The sequence below is a fragment of the Mirounga leonina genome, unplaced genomic scaffold (genome assembly GCF_011800145.1).
Source record: "Mirounga leonina isolate KUSES-001 unplaced genomic scaffold, KU_Mleo_1.0 Mir_376, whole genome shotgun sequence".
Classification (NCBI taxonomy): Eukaryota; Metazoa; Chordata; class Mammalia; order Carnivora; family Phocidae; genus Mirounga; species Mirounga leonina.
Window position 1 is genome coordinate 9,114,274 of NW_023270718.1, and position 9,743 is coordinate 9,124,016.

The 9,743-nt window shown below is 59.2% G+C and overlaps 2 protein-coding genes and 1 long non-coding RNA gene across 12 annotated transcripts in view; 1 reads left to right on the top strand and 2 right to left on the bottom strand.

The window, feature by feature from the left end:
• The window catches only part of SHISA7 (shisa family member 7), a 16,899-nt gene extending 10,082 nt beyond the window's left edge, over nucleotides 1–6,817 (bottom strand). The window contains exon 1 of the mRNA XM_034986233.1: nucleotides 6,684–6,817. The gene's annotated coding sequence lies outside the window, so the exon portion shown is untranslated. The remainder of the gene's footprint in view (nucleotides 1–6,683) is intronic.
• Nucleotides 1–9,743, top strand: part of LOC117997944 — a 45,623-nt gene that overhangs the window by 22,753 nt on the left and 13,127 nt on the right. The gene's annotated exons all lie outside the window — the stretch shown is intronic.
• The window catches only part of ISOC2 (isochorismatase domain containing 2), a 6,948-nt gene continuing 4,232 nt past the window's right edge, over nucleotides 7,028–9,743 (bottom strand). For 2 of the 10 annotated variants that reach the window (XM_034986419.1, XM_034986418.1), the window contains exons 3-6: nucleotides 9,433–9,642; nucleotides 9,126–9,196; nucleotides 8,864–8,981; nucleotides 7,028–7,431 (exon numbers count right to left, since the gene is read on the bottom strand). In XM_034986419.1, the coding sequence (XP_034842310.1) occupies nucleotides 7,351–7,431; nucleotides 8,864–8,981; nucleotides 9,126–9,196; nucleotides 9,433–9,642 (480 nt within the window). In that variant the 3' untranslated portion in view covers nucleotides 7,028–7,350. Of the gene's footprint in view, nucleotides 7,432–8,863; nucleotides 8,982–9,125; nucleotides 9,304–9,432; nucleotides 9,673–9,743 lie in introns of those variants that run through there. The other 8 variants (XM_034986416.1, XM_034986415.1, XM_034986425.1 and 5 more) reach the window with 7 other exon arrangements.

Consider the following 9,743-nt stretch of genomic DNA (forward strand, 5'->3'; position numbering starts at 1 on the left):
AGACACACACGCATATACACGCACACAGAGACGCACACACACGCACAGACACGCACACAGACACACACGCACACACATGCACACACAGAGAGACACACGCACACAGACACGCACACAGACACATGCAGACACGCGCACACAGACACACACATGCACACACAGACACATGCAGACACGCGCGCACACACATGCACACACGCACAGACACACGTGCACACACCTGCACACACACAGACACGCACACACGCAGACACACAAACACACATGCACACACACGCACAGACACACAGACACGCACACACAGACACACACGCACACACACAGACACGCACACACACGCACACACACAGACACGCACACACAGAGACACACATGCACACACATGCACACACAGAGACGCACACAGACACACATACGCACACAGACACGCACACACGCACAGACACGCACACAGACACACGCACAGACACGCAGACACACATGCACACACACAGAGACGCACACATGCACACAGAGACACACACGCAGACACACATGCACACACAGACACACATGCACACACAGAGAGACGCACACACGCACAGACACACAGACACACATGCACAGACACACAGACACGCACACGGAGAGAAACGCACACACAGACACACATGCACACACACAGACACACACGCACACAGACACATGCAGACACATGCACACAGACACACACATGCACACACAGAGAGACACACACACAGACACGCACACACAGAGACACATGCACACACATGCACCACAGACACACGCACACACGCACACAGACGCGCACACAGACACACATGCACACACACAGAGATGCACAGACACGCACATGCACACACACAGAGACACACGCACGCACACACACAGACGCGCACACAGACACGCACACAGAGACACATGCACAGACACGCACACAGACACATGCACAGAGACACGCACACACAGACACATGCACACACATGCAACACAGACCCACACGCACACATGCGCACACACACACACACACTCTCACAGTTGCGGGTCTGAAGGGTCTCAGCCCCCAGCAGGAGAGGCAGGGTGGCACAGCTCCACCATGTGCCAGCTGCCTGACACTGCACAGGCTCTTACCTAAGTTTCCCGTGCCTCAGTTTCCCCATGTGTAAAATGGGGGTAAGGATGGTTATGGGGGGTGGTTACGAGGATGAGCAGGGTTAACCTGTGTAAGGAGCCCGGAGCAGCCGGGCCTGTTGCCGAGCGGCAGACTGCACACGGGCGCGCAGGTGTTTGCCGCAGCCGCTGTTGGCGGAGGGCGGCGCAGGGCGGGCCCGGCCCGGCCCGGCCCTTGGCGCAGGTGCAGAGGGAGGGGCCGGAGGGGCGGGTCTGCCCAGCACAGACGCTGCGGGCCGCGTGCACTGAGCCCTGAGGATGCCGCTGTGACTGAGCCACGGGGTCCCCGCCTCTACGGGGCTTACGGTCCAGCGACGGGAGAGGGCTAGTGCGCAGACAGAAGCCAGTGTGAGGCATGTGGAACACTGTTGTGAAGAAATATCAAATCTTGAAGGAAGTCATGGCTAAATGAAAGCTGCATAAGGGGATGGGAGGGTGGATAGGACTAGTCCGATGAGCATCATTGGGTAGTACTCTTATGCGCCTTTCCATTGAGTGCGTGTGTATCTGGGGACCACACCGTTACCCCCAGAAGTCGGTGGAGAGAGGGTCCTGGGAGCTGAGGCTCCCCACCCCTCAGCCAGCTGGCCCCCCTCAACTCTCCTTTGAGCTCCAGCTCCGGGCCCTCCCTTGCACTGTGGGCTAGCCCCACTCAGTGTTTCATAGGCATCTTAGAAGTGGCTTGGCCCACACTGTGGACAGCCATTTTTGGTGGTTCCTCAAAAGTTAAACAGAGTTATCACATGACCCGGCAGTTCCACTCCTAAGAACTGAAAATGTATGTTCACACAAAAACTTACACACGAATGTTCATAGCAGCACTATTCGTAATATCCCCAAAGTGGAGACCACCCAAATGGCCATCGACAGGGGAACAGATAAACACAATGTGGTCTATGCAGAGAACGAAATATTACTCAGCCTTAAAGAAGGGAGCACTGATATGTTGCATCATGGATGAACCTCCAAACATCACGTGAAAGAAGCCAGACACAAAAGGTCTGTATGATCCCATTTATCTGAAATATCCACAGTAGTCAAAGCCATAAAGCCAGACAACTGATTAGTGGTTGCCTGGAGCTGGGGGAGGGGAAGAATGGGGAGTGACGAACATATTCTGCAGGAAACAGTGGTGACAGTTGCACAACATGATGAGTGTCCTAAGTATCATTGAACTCAACACTTAAAAGCAGTTTAAAAATAGCTAAAATGGTAAATTTTGAGTTAGGTGTATTTTACCACAATTTTAAGAAACAAACAAAAAACCACCAACAGGGCGCCTGGGTGGCTCAGTTGGTTGAGCGACTGCCTTCGGCTCAGGTCATGATCCTGGAGTCCCGGGATCGAGTCCCGCATCGGGCTCCCTGCTCGGCAGGGAGCCTGCTTCTGCCTCTGACCCTCCCCCCTCTCATGTGCTCTCATCGCTCATTCTCTCTGTCTCAAATAAATAAATAAAAATTAAAAAAAAAAAAACCACGAACATAGGTCAGATGACATCAAGCCCTCCCCTGCTGAAACCGTCCGCTGGCTTCCTGTCACACCTGGGATAACATGAAAACCCTTGTCCCTTTCCTGTCCCTTCATGCCTTTCCAGGTCCCATGCCCAAGAGGGCCCCTTCTTCCTGCCTTTGCATCTGCTGCTCCTTTCGCCTGGGACCTCCTCTTGCTGCAGATATTGGTCTGTGCCCCCCACTCCTTCCCTCAGGTGTCCCTCACCGGTCATCTCACTGAGCCTTCCCTGTGCTGTCCAAAGCAGCACATCCCACTGCTCTGGTCCCCACACCTGCTTTCTGTGTTGTCATAGCTTCCGTCTCTACTTGCCACATCGTACGTGTAGGGACTTACTGTCTGTCTCCCCCACTAGACCATAAACTCCATCAAGGCAGACTTTTTTGTCTGGCTTGTTCACCGTGGTGTCCACAGCACCCAGTATCAGTGCCTGACACAGGAGGTATTCCAGGAATATTTATTGCACGGATGAATGTTGAGAGGAAGTGTGAGAGGTGAGTCTTCTCTCCCTTTCTGTCTCTCTCTCTCATACACACACACTTCAGATGAAAGCACTGAGGTTCCGAGAGGTCCCATCATTCGCCTAAGCCTTACAGTGCCCAAGCATTGGAGCTGGGCTCTGAACTCAGGTCTCAGGGCACTGCCACCTGTAGAACCTTTATCCCATGCAGAGAAACGTGGGTTGACATGCATACAGACACACACCTTTCATCAGGGAATCCACATGCATGCAGTGATGTGGATTTCTTCATTCATTGAGGGCTGCCACATACGGTTGGGCAGGTTGGGCACTGCACAAGGAGATCGGGTTGAGAGGCTGGAATCCAGCCAGGCTCTCCTCCTTAAGGCGTACTGGTGGGACTGCATCCATCTGGGGGAAGGGGCACCCTTTAGAACTCACACAAAGTGGCCATCTGCCTGCCAAAGCATAGACACAGGGGAGTTACGTTGGGCCAGGGGGTACCTTTTTCTCATTTGCATAAAGTGCTGTATGGGCTAGCAGTTTGCCCACTCAGTCCCCATTCTGTGCCAAGCCTCCAGCTGAGCTCCGTGGACACAATTCTTCCCTCTGCTAACAGAGTCCCATTGTCCCCTCCAACTGCACACACACGCACATGCCCAGGGAGACACAACTTCACAGCATTGACAACTCTGGGGAGTGGGGGCCGTGGCATCTATCCCCTCAAACCCAGGGACGCACCCAGACCCAATACACACGGCACGTCTACAGTGGAGGGAGCCATGGCCTCCTGCCCCTGCCTTAGGGGAAGGAGGAGGACACACACCTAGGGACACAGTGACCTGTCTAGACACCAGGATACGGGGGGACTGAGTCTCTCCTCGCCTCACACAAAACAACACAAAGACACACAACATTATATACACACAATGACAGAGAACAGAGGACACCCACATAGTGTGTAAACACAACACACAAGGACACCCAATGTCATCCTGGTGGCGCACCTGTAGCCTCCTCCCAACACACATGCACACAGCTCCATGTGGACACACAGCTGTGCACTTCTGGGCATTTCCACCCACAGTACACAAGACCGAGACACAGTCTCAGACACTGTGACACACTGGGACCACACATAGCTGCAGAACACAACCAGGGACCCGCCCAAGCCACCACCTCTACATGGACACACAACATGCACATCCCAGCCCACAGTCATGCATCCTCGTGGGTGCACACATATGTGCAAACACACGCTCGCCCAGCGGTGGAGTCTGGAAGCACACACGTGACCCCCCCCCCCACACACACAGCCCTTCCGCAGCCCCTTACACACACAGGCACTTTCCTCCCCCACAGCTGAGAGGAAGGGGGCCCCTCAGCCCAGTCTCCTCCCTCCCTGCACCATGCATGCTCAGCAGCAAAGGGCCAGGGCTGTGCCCCCGCCCTAGCGCCAACCTAGGACCTGAGAGACGTACAGAAAGACATCAGGGGAGCCAACTTGACAAGGGTTTCCAGAGCAGACCCCACTCGGTCCCTGGGCTCCTGGGAACCTTACAGTACCTGCATAGCACTGGGCCCACACTCCACAGCCTGCCAGCTGGGGATGGGGCCTAGGGCTGGGTTGCTGGGTGGGGCCAACGTATGGCAGCTGGGAATGAGAGATGGAGAGGATGGCGGGGGGGACAGGGAAAGAGTTTTGAGAGGTTGGTGGGGGGAGAGGCCCAGAGAAAGGAGGAGAGATACCCAGGGAGAGGGGCACAGAGACCCAGAGAGAAGGGGTCAGAGACAGAGAGGGGTCAGAGACCCAGAGAGGGAGCGGGCTGGGGGGAAACAGATACTCACAAAAGGGGCACAGATCCCAGAGAAGTGGGGTTCAGAGATTGAGAAGCTAAGAGAGAACGAGAGAGAGAGAGGAGAGAGAAAGGGGGAGGACAGAAACCCACGGAAGGGCAAGATCCAGAAAGAGAAGACTGGACCTCCGGAAACTGGGGGCTGGAGGGGGTTTGCAGGTGGCGGCAGAGGAGGACTGAGGGTGTGCTATGGGTATCGAGAGAGAGAGAGAGAGAGAGAGAGAGAGAGAGAGAGAGAGAGAGCTTGGGCACACGCAGGGTCCGGGTGGTGTGCAAAGGGAGGGGATCCTAGGAATATCTGGGGTTGAGGGGTCGGTTTGAGGTAGGGATGTGGAAAGCAGGCAAGAGGAGGAGAGGATGTGGAGCAGAGGAGGGAGAAAGGGGAGGGGTCTGGATGGGGGGCGGGGATCCCAGTACTGGCCACCCAGGCAGCGGGGACTCAGGGACGAGGACCCTCCCCGAGGCGCTCCCGGCGGCCGCCCCATCCCCAGGTCTTCCCGTGTCCTGTGCCTCTCTGACTCTGGGTGTCTGCATCTCCCTGCCCACCCCTCCTCCCGGACCCCGCCTCCCAGTCGCCCGCAAGCGGCCTCGCATCTCTAACGGGATCTGCCCTGGGTCACCGTCCTCCTAGCCTGTGTCTCTCTACATGTCTCATCGCTTCTCTGCGTCGCTGAGTCTCTATCCACCTCTCCCCCCGCCCCCCACACGCTGTCCCGTTCTCTGAGTCTCTGTTTTCTGTGTCCGTTCTTCCCTTTGCCCCGTCTCCGTCTCTCTACATCCTGTCTCTGTGTCTCTCCCAACCCCCAACCCCCAACCCCCACATCCCCATCTCTCTTTACCTCTCTGACTCTGTCTCTGGCTCTATGTCTCTTTCCCAGGTTTGCTATCTACAGATCTCTGCCTCTCTGAGTGTCTCTGTGGCTCCCCCCACCCCACCCAGGAGCCCAGTCTCCCTCGCTGGTCCCCCTACTCTCACTCAGGCCCGGGTTGGAGGGGCGGGGTGGGGGGGCGCTGCAGCGGGAGCTGTGTGTTCCCAGCGCAAAATAGACTCCCGTTGCCATGGCGACGCGAGCGCGGCCTCCGAGACGCGAAGCATCAGGCTGGGGGGTGAGGAGGGGGGACACCTGGATCCGGAAGGCGGGGGCCGGGGGCGCCGACGCCGGTCCCGGGGGCCCCTGGAGGAGGGGGGAGGATAGGACTCCTAGGTCCCTGGGGAGAGGGGGTGCTGGGCGCTCTGACGCCGGGTTCCGGGGACCGGGCCATCTGGGAGGGTGGGATTCCAGGATTGGCGGGGGTGGGTGGGGGGACTCAGATTCTCCAGTGGGGGGCGGGCTAGTTGGAAGCTCTGACGCCTGGGTCTCTGGGGGACTCAGAGGTTGCCTTCTTAGGTCTCCAAGGTTGGGGGGGCGGGGAGCAAGGACTGCGAATCTCAAGGGGCTGAGGGGCCTTGACTGGGGGCTCCGTAGAGTCCGGGCCCCCAGATCTCCACGGGGGCTGCAGAATTCTGAGAGCCCCCATGTGGATCCCCAGGCTCCTGCGTCTTAGGGGAACAGGAACCACTCAGATGAAGCCGTCTGTCCTTCCCAGCCATTCATCCATTCATCCGCATGCCGGTCTCTTCTTCCTCCCGTCCCCATGTCCCCAGTGCCTTAGTTTCCCCCTCCGCACCGGGGTGCGGTCGCGCTCACCTCACTTTCCGGATTCGGGACCCTTGGGGAGTCGGGGGTGGCGGCGTGGGGGGCCGGCCGGGAAGGCAGAGCGAGCGCGTGTCTGCGAGCCAACAGGCTGGGCGTGTGCGCGCGCTGGTGGGGGGCGGCCGGCAGCGTGTGGGGCGTGCGACCCGGCCCGCAGCTCCCGTCCGTGCAGATGCGCGCCGGCTTCGCTGCAGATGTGGTTGCGGCCAGTCTGCCTTCGCCTCGTGCCGGCTGGGAGCCGAGAAGAGGCACCTCCCCCTCCCCACCTGCTGGGACCCCTCTTCCCCCAACCCGCGGCCCCCAGTCGCCCCCGGGACACCCCCCAAGTCCAAGAATGGTTCGGCCCACAGCCACATCAATGTTTATTCTGCAAGTCCGGGTTCCACAGCCTGTGACACTCCCTCCCCCGCCCCTCCCCGCCTCGTGAAGTGGCCCGGGGCCGAGCCCCGCCCCCAGCTCTGCTCAGCCAACTGCCGCACAGCTTCCAGGAGTCTCATTTGCATTTCCGGGCGCTCTGGCCCAATGGCAAGGTGGCGCTCCACCTCCCCTCCCGAGGGGGTGGTACTCCCTGTGGACTGCACCACTCTTGGGAGCCAAGGATGGGGGTGAAATGATTTCACAGAGGTCCCATGACAGGAGGGTGGTCTTCAGGGTGAGGAGTTCAGCGGAAGAGGGGGTTCTGGCCTTGGAAGAAGCTCAGCAGCCCGCTGTCCGGGGCAGGCTCCTTGATGATCTTCTGGATCTGTAAGGGGAAGAGGAGGGTTCAGGAAGAGTCAAGAGTCCCCATTTCTAGGACAGATTTGGAGGGGCACTTCTCCATTTTCATCTGCCTGCTCTCTTGGCAGCAGCTGGCCAAGCCAACCACTCCCTCTTCTTGAAACTTCTCCTTGGGCCTCCCTTTCACCATGGCTGCCTGGATTGGCTCCTGATCACCTACCATCTTGGTCCACTTTGCTGGCTTGTACCAAGGCCCCGTCCTGGAGCTTCTTGTCTATACTGGCTCCTGCTTAAGTAATCTCACCTCTCCCATCCCTCTCAACTCCCAAATCCAGCCCATGCCTTGCCCCTCAACTCCAGACTCATTGATCCAACTGCCTCTTAGACGTGGGTCACCACCTGACCTCTCACACCGACGGTCAGTAGACCACAGATGCTCAACCCCCTCTCTGGCGCCGCCTTCTCCCAAAGCCCCACACTGCACCCATCAGCAGGCCCCACTGTGCTTGCCTCCAGAAAAATCAGCAGAGTCTGCATCCCCACTGCCTCCACTCTGGTCTCTCTCCTTCCGGCCACCGGCCCACAGCCATGGGCCACCCAGAACCAAACTGCAGATCTGACCATGGCCAGCTCCCTTGTGCAAAACCCTCAAATCCTTGAGAAGACGGGGCTCTGGCTCCTCTCTGCCCACCCTCCTCCTGCACTCACCGAGGGCTCACCATGCCTTGCTACGGTGCTTTGAAGGAGGCAAGTTCAGTCCCACATCCAGGCCTTTGCCCTAGCTGTTCCTTCTGCCAGGAACACTTTTTGGATGACTGGCTGCTCGTCCTATTTCAGGTCTCTGCTTCAAGGCCACCCCTGGGGAAGGACCTCTCTGCCGTGAGCCCCCATCTTATTCCTCGCACACTCTGAACATCCCTTTTTAGCTCTGGCCACAATGTGTAACTGAATACAGACTGGCTTTTGCTGTTGCCCCAGGACCTGCCACAGCGGTTGGGCCACAGTAGGTTCTTAGCAAATGTTCAACAGAACTGAACTGAGAGGAGGGAAAGGGGTGGGCCTTGGAGGGCTGGGCACCTCCCGCCACCCTGAGGGCCAGTGGTGGTGGCTGCGGGGCCTGGAGGAAGGGACAGAGAGGAGGGTCACAGGGCTCCCCATCTACAGGGCCTCTGCCAGACTGTTCTTGCCTGCCTGCCTGGCTGCCTCCCGTACCTCTCCCTGGGAGGCCTCCCACGCCACCCTGTGCAACCCCCCTCCTCTGCACCCCAGCCCTCCCAGCCCCCTCCCCCGCTTTCTCTCTCTCCTGTCCTCACGGCCATGGACAGCTTCTCTCACGGAGCTTAGAACTTTGCCCACTGGAGGCGGCAGCCTGCTGTATTCCCAGATGGATTCTGTCAACCAATACGTGGTGGGTGCTGGAAAGGGAGGCAAGGGAGGTCGGGGTGCGGGGCCAGTACCTCCTTAAACTGGGGGTGGGCGGCATCACGCACAAGCTGCAGAATCAGCCCTTCACTGGTAGAGAGGAAGGCGCCACTCTGCCGCATCCGGGCCAGCGCCACCAGCCTGTCCACCTGGCTGGGGGGGGGGGGGCGGTTGTTGATGCCTCGGCCTGGACACCCAGACCCCTGGCAAGCTCAGCAGGGACCCCACTCCCTGGTTCTTCCTGGGCACCCCATCTGTACCCCACATGCACCACCCCCCTCAGCAGGACCCGCTCACCTGCGAGAAGAGCAGGCGTCCACCACCACATGGACCTGCAGCCCACGGTCCAGGAGGTCCAAGGTGGTGTTCTGGGGGCACAGACAGGAACGCGGGTCTGGGGTGAGGGACTAGGGAGCTGGGATGGGATGAGGGAGGCTCCGATCAGGCAGGAGTGCCCCCGGGTTACAACAGGATCCTAGGGCAGGATGGGAGCACCAGGCAGAGAGGGGTCCAGAGTAAGGAGGAGTATCCCAGGTGAGGAATGGGGTCCTGCCAGGGTGGAGGGTTCTGGGTCGGGGAAGATGCAGTGAGTGGGGGGTCTCACCAGGATGCAGGCCTGGGTCTCAATGCCACAGAGGAGCACAGAACGCAGCTCGGGCCGGCTGTCCAGCTCCTGTAGGACCGCTGGCACCATGCTGAAGCAAGTTTTGGCCACCGGCCGCAGGCCCTCAGCCCCCAGCTCAGGCACCGTGGGGCCCAGGCCGGCTGGGTACTGCTCGGTCAGCACGGCGGGCACCCCCAGCAGCCTGGCCACCTGTGCCAGGGGAGGGGACAAGGCCTGAGCCTGAGGGAGGGGCGTGTGGGGTCAGACTCCTGGGTCTGAGGGAGGAGGGGCTGGGGGGCTGGGGGCCTGGG